Source organism: Schistocerca americana, chromosome 2 (assembly GCF_021461395.2).
Source record: "Schistocerca americana isolate TAMUIC-IGC-003095 chromosome 2, iqSchAmer2.1, whole genome shotgun sequence".
Taxonomy (NCBI): Eukaryota; Metazoa; Arthropoda; class Insecta; order Orthoptera; family Acrididae; genus Schistocerca; species Schistocerca americana.
In genome coordinates, this window is record NC_060120.1 from 604509932 (window position 1) to 604526667 (window position 16736).

General features: G+C 35.9%; 1 protein-coding gene across 1 annotated transcript in view; it reads left to right on the plus strand.

Moving 5' to 3' along the window:
• LOC124594826 (homogentisate 1,2-dioxygenase) overlaps positions 1 to 16736 on the plus strand; it is a 96013-nt gene that overhangs the window by 35121 nt on the left and 44156 nt on the right. The window contains exons 2-4 of the mRNA XM_047133270.1: positions 4006 to 4141; positions 5554 to 5684; positions 5777 to 5960. Of these exons, the coding sequence (XP_046989226.1) occupies positions 4006 to 4141; positions 5554 to 5684; positions 5777 to 5960 (451 nt within the window). The remainder of the gene's footprint in view (positions 1 to 4005; positions 4142 to 5553; positions 5685 to 5776; positions 5961 to 16736) is intronic.

A 16736-nucleotide genomic window follows, 5' to 3' on the forward strand; every position in this document is an offset into this window, starting at 1 on the left:
CTTGCAGCTTTCATTTCTACCTCGCTTTTGTTTTCATCCCTGTTCATTTTGTTGACAAGCACACAAGTTCGCAAACGAATCAACTTCACAAATAATTTGTACTTATCTTTCCTTTTCGATGCCCCTGGTTGTAGTTGTAAGGTTCTCTTCACTTTCATTCAATATGGTCTATCATTATTGGTAGTACATCATCACTGTTGGTAAAAAGATACTTTGCTGGGTAGCCTTCAGTTCTGTTACATGTGATTGAAAATTTATTCATACATTTATTTCAAAAATTAAAGAAATATAATAATTCCTGCAACATACAAAATTTCATTATTAGTCAATTAATCATAGACTTTCAAATTTACCTAGCTTTTCATGTTGAGATGGCTCCAGTTCTTCTTGTCTAGGGGCCTGATTCTTGAAGCTAAAAATCTCACATCACATCCTCACGGTTGGTTTGAACTAAATAAATCTGAAGATTGTTGTTGCAGTATTTTTTTTTTACATAAATTAATTATTTCAAATTTTAGTATATCATACAGTATTTTGATTTTTCACATTAACAAAGCTGAAATTACATTGTTCACACAGAAATACAAAACTATGTCCGATTATGTCAAAGGCACACTTATAACTTCCATACTCTGTGGAAATAACAATATGCCAAAGGTTAACAATTTTTCTGAACAAATGAATTTGAACTAGTTTCCATTACATTTTAATTTCGACTATTATTCCATAAATGAATCCATAAATGAATATAGTAAACAGTACAATGAAGAAAAAACATAAACAACCATCATAAAGGAATTCAAGTACAAACACTCTCTTTAAATGGGAATAATCAAAAATAATAATAACAATAGTAAACAGCACAGAATTATGTAATTAAGAACAGAAATCTCAAGTGTACCAATAATTTGTAATTTCAAATGTTTCTAAAAAAATAATCTCAAGACTGTACATTCAGTACTAGTACTTATCAAGTATAACATCAAGACTAAAATATTTTATAAAGTAATTCATTTCGATAAATTTTAGCTTCAAATATAACATACTGTGTACAAAATAATACAAATGGTTTCAGGAAAGCAGCTGAGATAATACTGACCTGTCCAAAATTCAAAAAATAATACTGGTATCAACAGCTACTGTTGAGGAAAGGTAATGCTAGAGGAGGATGTCCCGTTACAACCACGACAATATTTCAAGGCCATCATTTCAGCGTGTGAGCTTCATATCATATATAACACTTGAGGCTAAAATTAAAGTATACTTCTGAAATCCTGATCACACTGGTATTGTGCTGTACTTAATCTGTAGTATAAAGTTCATTTCAGGAACATTTTTGTTCTCAATGTTGCAGTTTCCACAGAAATTGTTGAATAAACTGGCATTTGGGAAAACAATTTGGTACAAGTGTAACTTTGGCTCCTGTAACTATAAAATATAAAAAAAGGAACAGTCAAAATAAAGAAAAAGGAAGCAGGAGGAAAATACAGATTTAAAGTTTCCTGGCCATACAAATAAACAAATAAGAAACTACAAATCTGAGACCTAAAAAGACGTTAGCATACAAATCAACTTTTTGAAGTGCCAAGTTAATTGTCCAAGGTATACTACATGCATTATTATTTCATTAATTTAACACACTGGCTCCCAACTACGAGTAATCACTTGCCTGACAACCTGGCCACTGGCATCCCCTATGCATTAAACTCATAGGAAATTAGTGTCTGAATCAAGTCAGATACAAAAACATGTGTAGCAAATATGTGCAATCTAACAGGCCTTCAGCATCAGGGACAGCTGTAGGAAAGCATCAGGGCACTGTGGAACAGAATTTTTATTATAACACTTGGAATAAACTAACAGCAAAGCACATACAAAATTTAATAGCTGTAGCTGCAAAATGAATACCTTATGTTGCTAATGGCAATGAAAATAAAGTTTTTTATGATATATCTTGAACCATTCTTCCAGGCAAAGCACCAACTTTTCTTAACAACTGGGACAAAAGTACTGTGATTCATGGCATTTCTTTTGTTGCCTGCACACTAGGCATGGCTTTGATGGCCACACTTTTTTCTCAGTGGTGAGTATTTCCACTAAATAATGCAAGCTGTCATCCATCCCGATTTTCTTGTGGATGTCTGGCATCTTATCTCCTGTCAATGCATATATAAATTTTTCTCTAAAAGCTAGAGACTTGATACAACAGTCAGTTGTTTGATTATAAAAACAGTGGGCACTCTGGAGAAAAATTTTCATTACATTTAGAGGAAGCTATTTTGGCCATCCAGTAGTTTTTCACAATACTGAGTGATACTACAGCATTTGATCTGACTGATCACACCTGCCATGCCATTGTTGTAATCTTTGGTTTCAAGGCAACTTTGCCGTTCCAACTGTGAACTTCCAACATTTTGGCACAGTGCCTATTAGAAATGGTCAGGACTTCCTTTTTGTCCTTCAATTTGCAAACGACAGCCTTATCGTTTCTCTTCCATACCACCTGACCTTTCTTCTGTTTCATGGTAACTAATGATTTTGGGTCTTCCTTTCTATCATTATGTAATGTTCCACACATGTAGCTTTTGTAACAGAACAACAGTTTTGTAAGTGATAGAGAATTATAAAAATTGCCCATATGAAACACATATCCTTTGTTCAAGGAAACTTCCATCAGGTGTAAAACAACTTCAGATGCATCATCGATCCTGTGACTTGCCACAGCAGATTTTTATTTTGACAATCACACCATTAGATTCACAGAACTGATAAAGTTTCACATCATATTTGTTTTTCTTGTTCTTGATATACTGCCTGAGAAACAGATGGCTGTGCCACAAAATCATTGACCTGTCAATGCAGTGATTCTTGTCTGGATCATAATTACTGCTCATGATGCTACTGAAATGGTCCAACTCTGGTCTAATTTTGTAGAATCAGTCACTGGATTGCAATGAGGTGTCTGAGAAGCATTGATGTCTCAATAACAGCTGGAATCTGTTTCTGCTCATAAAAGATATCCAGAATGTGACACTGTAAAAAAGACTTGTACTCCGCCTATGTTCTGTCAATGGAAAACAACTAGGTCCCACTTGCAACAACATTCCCAGAAATACTTTCATTTCCACAACATTTGTACCCCTCCATCTCAGGAGCCTGGCTGAATCATCTCCTCCCACATTTTACTGCTTCCTCACTCACATTTAGATTTGCTTGCTGATGTAATAACATTAGCAACTCTTCAGAAAAAAAATTTTAAAAATGAAAAAGTGCATTGATGCCAAAATTTTGTGAGTCTAATTTCAATCATACATCCTCACTTAACGCAAATACATGTGGATCCTGATATGTCACTCCACTCATCACTTTTATTCATAATGCCTGCTATTGGAACAACTTACTGATCTTTTTCATTGCATTCACTGTTTTCTGCATTTGAATCCTCACTTGAAGATGGTTTGTAGAGACTTCCATCATCAGAGAATTTATCCATAAATATGTCTGATTCGATTCGTTCATGTCGGCTTGCTGTTCAAGTTCTGCATCACTTAGTTTCCTCTTCTTACTAGCTACTTAATGGGGAAAATTGAACACAGATAATAATACATGTCAGTGAACCATCCACAATGAAGACTGAACAACTAATGATGCAGCATGTCCTTACACAGATCATACTGTCAAACATGCTTGAAATGCACAAGCTGTTGACTGAGTGTTGATGATGAGTTCCCTCATTGTTGGTGTCTTAGCTGCATTTTCTACTCTGTACACCAATTTTAAGATAACTTGCAGGCTCCATTTTTCCACCAAGAAAAAACTGACTACAAATTAGATGATGAATCAGACTGTATGAACTGCTTGACATGGCTTCTGGGAGCAGTTTACTTATTTTGGACATGGCAGTCAATGTGTTAATGTTTATGCAATGTTATGATGTATGCTTTATGGTCTCAAAAACATATGATATTGTTTCCACCGTAAATGTAATACTGTCAACTGTTACAGTACTTAACTGGCTTTGGCAGTGAATTCACCTCTGAAGATCCAAGGTGTCCAGGAGCCCTGCCACATGGGCAAAACAGTCCTCAGAAGTGTCCTTATGGACTGTATGCAGAACAGTTATCTGGCTCTGCATTTACAGGTATCTCATACACTTCTGCTTAAAATATTTAGTAGATTTATGAAGTTACATTATAAAAAATTTGATCATGGTAGGGATTTTGAAAGCATTGTTCATGTGATTCAGGCTTCTTGCCCCTCTAAACATAAAATATTGAATTAACAATCACTTTGATTTTGAACTGAGTAGAATTTCAAGTCAGAGAGTGTTACTCAATAGTTAATTGTTTGTTAGTTTAGACAACTGGATGGGTTAAAAATATGTCCCATTATGCTATCCAGGTTTTTGCCTTTTGAAGTTTGCATTCTGCTAATAATTCATCAAGGTACATCCCAGTGCCCAGCTTACATCTTCATTTTGCCTGACAACCCAAAACACTGTTTTAATATGTTGGGTTGGCTACTATCAGCATTTATTCTGCTCGAGAGGACCTTAAATGTGATACTTTCAACACCATTCTTTCTTCCAGAGGTGACAGTCCTGCAACAATTAAGAAGATGTTTTACAAATGTACAGATGGTATTTTAATAATGATGAGAAACTGGATGGGGACAGTCAAATTTTGTGGTGCCACTCCCCACTCCTGTGTGCATGAGGAGGGTGGTGGGGAGGGGAGGGACTGCATGTGCACATGTGTGCATATGTGTGCCTTATCATAAAAAAAAGGATTCATCAGTCTTATTTATATACCTTTCAAAGATTCAGTGCTTTTTCTACTTGATTAGTTGTTACCTTTACACATTAAATGCCAAAGCTGGAAAATCACTAAAGATATTAATAGAATGCAAACATTTTGTGGGGGAGAACTTATAAAGATACGTAGATGGAGAGTAGTGGACAGCTCACATATGACCTGAGAGATTACAAGTACTGCCATTATTATGTTTGTATTATTAACCTGTAGACTGACTTACATCAACTTCATAATCTTGGCTAAAGTTTCTAATTAACATACAAATGTAGTAGTAGTAGAAGTGGTGATAGTAGTAGTAGCAGTTTTTTTTATTTGTGAATCACTTTTATAGTAGCAGTAGTAGTAGTTTTACTGATTTGTGGGTCGCTTTTACAAATATATTGGACTGGTCATGTTATTAGAGTTTAAGAACAAAAAACATAATTCATATATATATAGCCCTTTACATTCTTCCAGATCTAATTTGACAAGAACGGGAGAGATAGAGTGTTGTTTGTAGCTTTTTTTGTTTTTATTGATATTTAATTCTGATACCCAAACAGTTAAAATAAAATCCTAATAAATAATAGTTGTAATAAAACCATCTTATGTAGATAAAATTGCCATAAAATTCTAACAGTATTTTAAAGTGTTTATGTTCACTCTATACTCAGCAGGAATTTCAAAATATTTTACATTTTCAGATATCTTGTAATCTCTTCCCACTAATTATTGACCCACTATCGTATTGTTAAAACAGCTCCAAGAGAAGGAAATAAGAGATCTTGGCTATATCGTATCCGGCCATCAGTCATACATGAACCCTTTCAAGCATTTGCAAAAAAACACTTTGGGAATAATTGGAATGAAAATCCACCAAACCCAAACCAGGTATGGCATGAAACAAAATTCTGTATACATATCAATGTTCAGTGGTTTTTGAGAGTGTAAAATTTTGCTTACTTTTGAAATAAAACTTTCAGATGAGATGGCTACCATTTGATTTGCCAAGTGATGATCAACAAGTTGATTTTGTCGAAGGTCTTCATACAGTCTGTGGAGCTGGTGATCCTCGAACAAGACATGGAATAGCTATACATGTATATCTATGTAACAAATCAATGGGAAACAAATGCTTTTATAATTCAGATGGAGATTTTCTTCTGGGTGGGTACATTTGATTATCATTACACAATTTATTTTATTCATATTTAAAAAAAACTGATTTTTTGCATGTTTATACTTGACTTTATGGATGAAAATTAATTTTAAATATTCATTCCACAATTTTTCTCCATGATTTGTCAGTCAGAGATATCTAACAACAAATAATGAGAACAAATCCTTTATTTTAGCTTTACTTGATTGAATATATCAGTTACCTAAATATTAGGTTTCAATCAATAGAAACTATATTTTAGTGGTGTAATATTTGTTATGATACAGAAATTGTGATTGTGGTGCAGTACTGCATTCTGGAAATGCTGACATTTGCTTTCAACTTCACACTTGAAGGTGACTGATACCTGTCTCATTGGAGTAAACAATGATTCGGTGCAATTCCAACATCATCTGCTATTCAGTACATCACATTATTTTCAGTGTAATTGTATTGCATTTCATTTTATGACATTGCATCATTAACACAGCTGCCCAGGGGAATGACAATTGCATATACAACAAACCATGTGCAAATACAATACGGAAACTTCACTTTTCACTTTATATAAAGCATCAGTAAAACTAAAATTGACACATGTTGCACTACCTTTTGTAACCCTTCTGCTCTATTGAGTCTTAGGTTGTCCACAATGGACCAGGAATTACTTCATTATTAATTTTGGAATGACTGAATAAACAGACTGACAATAAAAAGTGATATTTACTGTGTAACAGCCACTGCAGTACTACATAGTATTAGACTGATAATAATGAGAGAGCACCAAACTTTCAGGTAATTGACCAAATTATTAAACTAAAACACAACTAAGCTTTGGAGGATGACAATGTTCTTGAAGAAATGTGGAAAAGTGTGATGGAACTGTAAACATCTACAAAACAGAATGGAAAACATTTGGGACACTTAACAAATACTAAAAGACTGGAAAATAGTGCTTGTTTATCTATCACACAAAAAGGGAAACAAAACGTATGTAAACAATTATCAAGACATAGCTCTCCTCCCAGTGAAGTACAAAATTCTGTCAAAACGTAAGCACAATAGATTAGAAAATCAAATGGAGCAACTATTAGGAGAACACAAGGAAGGTTTGAAGGGAGGAATGTCATGTATTGAACACATATTAAACCCAAAGCTCTTAATCAGATATAAGAAACTTTGTGCACAAAATCTTTATGAATCCTTTGTTGGTTTTAAAAAAGCCTATGACTCTGTCATTAGTGTTATCCTATTCCACACCCTAAAAAAACAATGGTAATCATTAAGCAAACTTTGACTAACACTGTTTCGAAAGTTAAATTTTTAGATGAAAAAAGAAAATCTTTCAAAATTAAAACAGGCATAGGGTCCATTATTATTCATCTGAATTTACAAGAAAGTAGTATAAAAATGGAGAAAAGGAACAGAAGAAGAGATGATAAATAAAATGAAACTTGGAAGAAAGAGAGAGAACCTTGAAATTGGTTTCTTAGCTTTTGATAGTGAGTTAGCAATCTTAGCAGTGAACCTACAAAATGCTATGAAACAGGTGAACATTCTCCACAAGGTAGAAGAAAAAAACTGAATTATAAATTTAGTTTGAAAAAAAAGTATATATTAAATACATAGAATCAAAATATGGAAAAATAAAGTTCATCCAACTAGGCCTCCTTAGGAAAAATAATCCAATCAATGCTTTGGACAAAGCAGCTAATGTGAGCACAGCCAGAAACATTGCAGTAGCATTGCACACAACAAAGTACACATACAATTTTTTTAAAAATCCTAGTCTATTAATACAAAAGCTTGACATTACAATATGGTGATTAAAACTGGGTGTCTTTATACCTTAGAATGCCTCTCCATAAACACAGCCAACAGTTAAATAATTCTGAGAGAAAGAAAAAAGAATAATTTGTAGTATTTTGGGTCTAAAATACAGTCAGTGGATTTGGAAACAAAAGCAACAAGGAGGTCCATGAAAACAATGATAGTATAATAGATACAATGATAAAATTTTATGGCCACTTAAAATCAATGGATAACAAGACCCTGATATAAAAAATATATTCAGTTTATTTGACAAAAATCCAGAAACCCAAATTTCATTGTTTACAGAAGCAAGAAAGATTTGCATGAGTTGGGAATAAAAAAGACCTAGAAAACAGGCATGAATTCAGGGAAAGAATAGAAAAGTTAAGGGATTCCAGAAGAAAATGCAAAAGAAGAAGTGGGGAAATGGACAGAAGAAAGAAGAGAATAATAGAGAATGAGAAAGAAGAAGTACTGGGAAGCCAAAAAATTGAAAGAAATACATCTCATAAATCAGCTGTTTCACATGGTACTCACCAGACCAGATTTGAATAATAATAACAGTGACTACACATAAAACACTTCTGAATTCTGTTGATTCAGAACTAGGGAGTAAAGAAATTAAGAAAAGCGGAACAAATAGTACATTGCAGTTTGATGGTATCTTCTGAGGTAAATACAAGTTAAAGCAAATATATCATGTAGCAATAAATTGTAGGTCTTACGTTAACCTTGTATTTCTTTGCTAATATAATACTAAAGATTAACACAGCTAAATAATATTACTGTACATTATACTGAAAATATTGGCCACTTATGACTGCTAAAGGAGGAAGAGGCAAATGTTTTCCATTTCATAAAGATGACAAAGCTACAACAAAAATAACTGTTCTCATTTGTATCTAGTTTATTTGGTATTGCTCGCTAATATCCAACAGCAGTCCAGTGGTCCACTGCTGTATCATCTGCACTATATTTCTGGTTTTATTTATTTATCCAGAGACAAATTGCCCTGTATGGATGTCACCATTACACGTACATATATGCGTTATTTATAATAGAAGTACGTAAGACAATGGAATAAACATGAGAAGTTTATCACACACTCACACACACACACACACACACACACACACACACACACACACAAACACAAACAAAAGTTGCACCATGAAGGAATTACGAGGGTAATCCTAAAAGTAAGGTCTCCTGTTTCTTTGTAAGTACATAGACCTGTTTATTTCTACAATGGGTTACATCAGTAAACAGCTTAAACATTTTGCTATATTTTGACATAATCACCATTTCTGTCAATGCATTTTTGTAGATGCTGTGGCCGTTTTTGTATACCCATGTCATACCAGCTTGCCGCCATGCTGTTTATAAATTTATGAACTTCTTCTTTCACCTCGTCGTCAGAGCTGAATCACTTTCCGGCCAAATGTTCTTTTAACCTAGAGAACAGGTGATAGTCACTGGTTGCCAAGTCAGGACTATAGGGTGGGTGGGTGATTATGTTCCCCTAAAACTGTTGCAGGAGAGCAATGGTTTGCCAAGCGATGTATGGGTGAGCGTTGTCATGGAGAATGTGTATGCCTTTGCTCAACATTCCTCTTCTCCAGTTCTGAATTGCCCTTTTGAGTTTTTTCAGAGTCTCACAGTACCTATCGGCATTAATTGTGGTCCCAGCAATTCAGCTCCAATGACAAGGTGAAAGAAAAGATTCATAACTTTGTAAACAGCATGGCGGCATGCTGGTATGACATGGGCATACGAAAATTGCCACAGCATCTACAAAATTGCATCAACAAAAATGGTGATTATGTCGAAAAATAGCTGAGTGTTCAAACTGTAAACTGATGTAAACCATTTTAGAAATAAACAGGTCTATGTACTTATAAAAAATAGGACACCTTACTTTTGGGATTACCCTCATATCTGAATGGGACAGAAACAGGTAAATGTGATGTACATGTACAGACAAACAGATTATTACAGTTTCAGAAAAACTGGATGATTTATTCAAGAGAAAGAGCTTCACAAATTGAGCAAGTCAGCAACATATTGGTTGACCTATGGCCTTTATGCAATCAGCATTCAGCTTGGCATTGACTGATAGAGTAATTGGAGGTTCTCCTGAGGTATATCAAGCCAAATTCTGTTCAATTGGAACATTAGATTACCAAAATCCTGGCCTGGTTGGAGGGCCCTGCCCATAATGCTCCAAACGTTCTCATCTAGGGAGAGACCTGGTGACTCTGCTGGCCAAGGCAGGGTTTGGCAAACATGAAGACACGCAAGAGAAACTCTCGTCATGTGCAGGTGGGCTTCATCATGATGAAATATAAAACCAGGATGGTGTAATCTTACCCTCCCACACATTACCATTAAAATCCTGTCTCTAAAAGTTTTGAAAGCTTCGAGAGGCATAAGATATACGAGGGCTATCCACAAAGTACATTACATTTTGGAATTAAAAATAAATAAAGTATTGGAAAATTTTTTAATTATATACAGATGAAAGTCACACTTAAATACTACTTTTCTACATAGTTGCCATTTAAATTAAGGCACTTATCGTAACGATGGACGAGCTTGGAAATTCCTTCGTCATAAAATTCGGCCGCCTGCGCCTTCAACCACGTGGTTACCTCTTCTTGAAGCTGTGCATTGTCATCAAAATGCTGCATAGCCAACCACTTCTTCATTGCTGGGAATAAGTGGAAGTTGCTCGGTGCCACTTAAAAGATTCGAGAAGTTCACGAGTGGCATTTGCCGTGTGGGCCCGGGCGTTGTCATGAATCAGCAAGATCTTTGAGCCCACCTTTCCCCTGTGCTTGTTTTGTATTGCTCTTCTGAGGTTGTGCAGAGTTTGGCAATACCTTTGAGAGTTTATTGTAGTGCCTCTTTCCAGGAAATCCACAAAAATCACACCTTTTCTGTCCCAAAAGACAGTTGCCTTCACCTTCCTTGTCGACATTGTCTGCATGCATTTCTTGGGTTTTTGGGGGAATTTGTGTGCCACTACTGCATTCACTGCAATTTTGTCTTGCAGTTCACATGCTTAACCCATGTTTTGTCACCAGTAATGATGCGATCAAGTAATGAGTCGCCATCTTTCTCGTAAGCGTCCAAAAACGTTAACGCTGCAGCCATTCGCTGATTTTTGTAAATCTCTGCCAAGATTTTTGGTATCCATCTCGCACAAAACTTGTGGTAACCAAGCTTTTTCGGTAATGATTTCATGCAACAGACTTCTTGAAATTTGTGGAAAACTCATAGAGAGTTCCGTTATTGTGAAATTACGGTTTTCATGGACCACAGCATCGACTTTTTTGACAAGTTCGGCAGTCACTATGCTGGGTCTTCCACTTCGCTCTTCATCGTGAACATTAGTTCGGCCATTTTTAAATTTTATGACCCATTGACGCACTCCACCTTCAGTGATTATGTTATCCCCATACACTTCACAAAGCTGCTGATAGATTTCTATCGGTGTACAGTTTTTTGCAGTCAGAAACCTTATTACAGCACGCACTTCACACTTCACGGCATTTTCAGTTAACGCTGACATTTCAAACTGTCACAGTAACTCAACGGAGTACAGCACGAACCTCTCACTAGCACGGCAGGATGCCGACTGAGCGGCAGAATGCCATGACACCAAGATGGCCGCACTAGCCCTGCTCCTAACAGACACAAACAAAAATGTAATGTACTTTGTGGATAGCCCTCATACAAAAGAAAAACTTTTTACTTATCTTCATTTTGACTTCTTGTTGGCTGCAGTTCTTGCGTCTTGCGGTACGGTCTTGAGCCTGAAATTTTTTTATAACATCGTGTGTTCCAGAAGACTAAATAATTGATGGTTTACTATCTGTTGCTATGATTTTCCTTTATTTCATCCCACTCTTCTATGAGGGTGAGTCAAATGAAAACCTTAAATTTTTTTTTAATATTATTTATTGTGCAAAAGTGGTATAAAGCTGTATCACCTTTCAACATAGTCTCCCCCATGCTCAATGCAAGTCCTCCAGCATTTACAAAGTGCATAAACTCCTTTAGAAAAAAGTTCTTTTCATAGTCTGCACAACCACTCATGCGCCATGTGGCGTACCTCTTCATCAGAATGGAACTTCTTTCCTCCCATTGCGTCTTTACATTGTCCAAACATATGGAAATCACTTGGGGCAAGGTCTGGTGAGTATGTTGGATGAGAAAGACACTCAAAGTTTAGGTCTGTGATTGTTGCAACTGTTGTATGGGCAGTGTGGGGCCTTGCATTGTCATGTCGCAAAAGGACACCTGCTGACAGCAATCCGTGTTACTTTGATTTGATTGCAGGTCGCAGATTATTTTTTAGGAGATCTGTGTATGATGCATTGGTGACAGTAGTACCTCTAGTCATGTAATGCTCAAAAATGACACCTTTTTCATCCCAAAAGAGAGTCATCATAACCTTCCCTGCTGATGGTTCTGCTCGAAACTTCTTTGGTTTTGGTGATGAGGAATGGCACCATTCCTTGCTTGCTCTCTTCATTTCCAGTTGGTGGAAGTGAACCCAGGTTTCATCCCCCATAATTATTCTTGCAAGGAAGCCATCACCTTATCATTCAAAGCGCTGAAGAAGTTATTCACAAGCATCAACACGTCATTCTCTCACTTCAGGAGTCAGCTGCTGTGGCACCCATCTTGCAGACACTTTGTGAAACTGGAGCACATCATGCACAATATGGTGTGCTGACCTATGACTAATCTGTAAACATGCTGCAATGTCATTCAGTGTCACTTGGTGGTTTTCCTTCACTATGGCTTCAACTGCTGCAATGTTCTGTGAAGTCACAACTCGTTGTGCCTGACCTGGATGAAGAGCATCTTCCACTGAAGTCACACCATTTGCAATCTTCCTACTCCATTCATAGACTTGCTGCTGTGACAAACATGCATCACCATACTGAACCTTCATTTGTCAATGAATTTCAATAGGTTTGACACCTTCACTATGCAAAAACCGAATAACAGAATGCAGTTCTTCCCTGGTGCAAGTTGCAAGTGGGGTGGCTTTCTTTATACTGATACTGCGACGGTATGTGTGCATCTGCACTATGCTGCCACCTACAGGCCATTCTGCACGCTGTTTGTAGCACGATTACCAATGTACAGGATAACGGCACTATATTTCGATTTGTTATTACAAATTTAAGGTTTTCATTTGGCTCACCGTCGTATATCACACTGACTTTACAATCTCCATTTTCATAAAACCGTCAATTACATTGTTGCAGACAAAATTAAAAACACGTGCATTTCCATCAGAGGCATGCCTACTACTCCCAACATTCTGCAGTACTCACAATATTCCAAAGAGTTTACAAACTTTCTTGACAAAAGAAGATTTATCACTAAAATATATCATTACTTTGTAAATGAGTCCAGAAATAAAATTTATAATTATTGTCAGATTGTGTAATTAATAAGAGCAATTTTAAATAAGCCAGATACTTCATAATTTCAAATATTTCTAAAAGAAGAAGAATTTTAACTGTATGTACAGTTAATTTCTTTTTATTCTTTTTAGCCTGAAATATAATACATCATATACAAAATCAAATAAAATTCTTTTAGTGAAATGGCTGAGATAATGTTCACCTATACTAGTTACTTGGTATTGACTAATTTTTTTTAAAAAAAAGAGAGAGAGAGAGAGAGAGAGAGAGAGAGAGAGAGAGAGAGAGAATGTTAGAGGAGGGAATCCCATTACAATGATTCTCCATGAAGGGCTACAAAATGGGGTGTAGAATATCATTGATATACTGGTGTGCTCTAAGAGTGATGGGAATGACAACCATAGGGGTCCTACCATAAAATGAAATGGCATCCCAGACCATCACTTATGGTGGTTTAGCCACATGGTGGGTGACAGTCAGATTGGTATTCCATCTGGGACATCTCCAGACATATCATTGCTGATTATTGGGGCTCAGTTTGAAGCAGAACTCATCACTGAAGACAATTCTACTACAGTCAGTGAGATTCTAGTCGAAATAAGTTTCTGGAGATACCCCCGACTCATTATGTGCTTTAAGCTTTGTCATATAAGGTTTTTTATTTATATAGAAACTCATGTTATTAGTCGCCTTTACATTAAGAGCTACTTTATTGTCATTTGACCATAGTGGGCCACCATAGGTGCCTGTTCAGCCTTTACTTTTATGTCTCTTGTGTTCTGTCTTAATTACTGTACTGCTGTCATCATCAAATAACAGCATTTTTCCATGTGTGACCCACAGTAGGAAGTCATTAATGCAAATGAAAATCAGTAATGAGTCAAACTCAGGCCCTTGAGGATCTTTAGTTTCCTTAATCTGAAAGATGTTTAACCAAATAATTTGAGTCACTTGAAATTTGGGATATCTCTGCCCTCTGCACTCTGTATGCTATGTAAGAGCTAAACCATCTATTCACCACCGTATTCCAACCACTTCAAGTTTACCCAGAAGTATTTCCTGATCCACTGTGTCAGATGCTTTACTGAGATCTAGGAAAATGTCTGTTATTTGTCCTCATTTATCTAGGCCTTCTAAAACTATTTTTGTAAATTTTGCTACAACAACTTTTTTTCCTTTTCCAGACCTGAAACGAAACTGCTCTTTGCACAGCAGTTGGTATTTATTTACATAATTGATAAGTCTGCTTTTGATAATAGTTTTTATTATTTTTGAAAAAGAAGACAACAATGAAACTGATCTGTAATTCTCTATATTTCCTGTATCACCTTTTTTGTTTATGGGAAGAATTCTGAATGCTTTAGATGATCAGGGAAGCAACCTGATGAAAATGACTCATTTATAATGTCTGTTAGGGGTGCTTAGATGCTGCTAATGCAGTCTTTTAGTAGACACATTGAAAATTCATTTAGAGCTGTGGACATTTTACTCTTAAATTTATGTACAATCATACTGATTTCATCCCCAGTTGAGTGTAGCAGCAGCATTGTGTAAGGTACATAGTTATTTGCAGCTGAATGTTGTACTTTTTGAATCTTTTCTTCCAGTTTGGTTGCCATATTACTTAAGTAGTTGTTTACAAAGTTGGTCACGTCCTTAGTGTTATCTGCTACACTATGTTTATTTCTAATTTTTATGTTCATCTGTTTTGGCTTTGTGTTTCCAGTTTCTTGTTTTACTATATTCCAAATGAGTTTGCTTTTATTGTTTGAGTTCTGTGTGGTCTTATCATTTTATCCTGCAGCAGTTCTCTGTACATCCTTTTCTATTTGAGAAAGACTGTAAGAAGGCTGGATCACTCTTATTATGTTTGATTGAAATAATATATTTCAGAGTTTCAGAGGATTTCCTGATACCTTTTGCAGCCCAGTACTTTTTTAGTAGATTCCCCATCATAATGTATTATTTTAGGAAATGCTTCCTCACATTTTAGTTTGAATATATTCATGAATTTTTTGAATTTTTCATTGATATGTCTTCCAGAATATGCTTCTTTTGCAGCTGTTGTTTCAGTGGAATCTGTGTGTAGGAGGGCAGGCTTACCTTCAGTAGCCAGTTGCTGGTTGCATTTTTGAGTGGAGCCTCTTCTGTCTGGATGTTCCATTGTCTCCAACAGAATTGGATCATTTATTTCATTATTTATGTAAATAGTTTTCATTATCTTGCATGTTTTTTTAACATAAAATAGGATTTGCCTTTCTTGTTTAAGTGGTTTTCGTGATTCATGATGCACATTCTTTAAAAATCAGTTGTATCAAGAAAGAAAACATTATCCTTAGATCTGCAATTTTTTGGTAAATTATTTGGTAAATCTTGTTGGCTTTCTGGATTTCCTTGTTTACATATGACCATATCATTAGAACATGCCTGTAACGTAAGCCTATTGCAAGAACTTTTTGATCTTTTATTCTGTTTGTGATCATCTTCCGTGTTCAAGTAGCTTCACTAAGCTCATTTTTATAAACATCATTTGCACCACTGAATCATACTATGCAGAGATTTTGCAATGCCAGATTACTATAATTACAGACTTTTAAAAATTCTTTCATACAGGCATCTGGTTTGATGAAACCGTAGCTTTGAGTCCATTCTGATGTCATAGTGTTTTGAAGCCTGTTCTGTTATTATCTAAATAGAAGACAACATCCCTTATTTCATTATCCACAATGTCTTATCTCAATTATTATGCATTTCATGTCCAGCTGGTCACTTGGGATCATTGTTTTTATTGTAAATACTCTTGTTTCTTTTCACATGTTTGAAGTATTTGTTTACATCATATGTGTAATCTCTGAACTTTACATTTTCCACAGCAGTGCACTCATTACCACACATATGAGGTGTAATTGGATAGTTTTAAGAATGGGCTTGTACTTGTACAAAGGTGGTACTTACATGCTACTGTGATGCATCTCCTTCAAACTAGTCCCCTTCTGACTGAACACACTGGTTCCAATGGTGTTTCCACTTTCGGAAACATTCCTGGAAATTTTTTTCGTGAAGTGTGTTAAGAATGCTCTCCATATTTGCCTGGATGTCTTCAATTGAGTCAATCGCTTCCATTTCAGAGAAAATTTCAGTTTAGAAAACAGGTAGAAGTCTGCAGGGGCCAAATCAGGGGAATATGGTAGTTGTGGATGCACAGGAAGTTTGAATGTGGTCAAAAATTCAACAATGGAGAAGGCACAATGAGCTGGAACATTGTCATTGTGTAGCACCCAACTCCTGTCTTTCCACAATGCAGGCCTTTTCTTCCACACCTTTTTGTGCAAACACTCAAGGACACTTTTGTACTATTCCTGGTTAATTGTCTGTCCTCCAGGGGTAAATTCATGATGCACAATACTGGTATAATTGAAAAAAATCACCGACATTGTCTTCACCTTCTACCGACTTTGCCATGCTTAAGGTCGTGGTGAACCTGGAGTCTTCCACTGTGCAGACTGCAATTTGGTTTCAGGATCA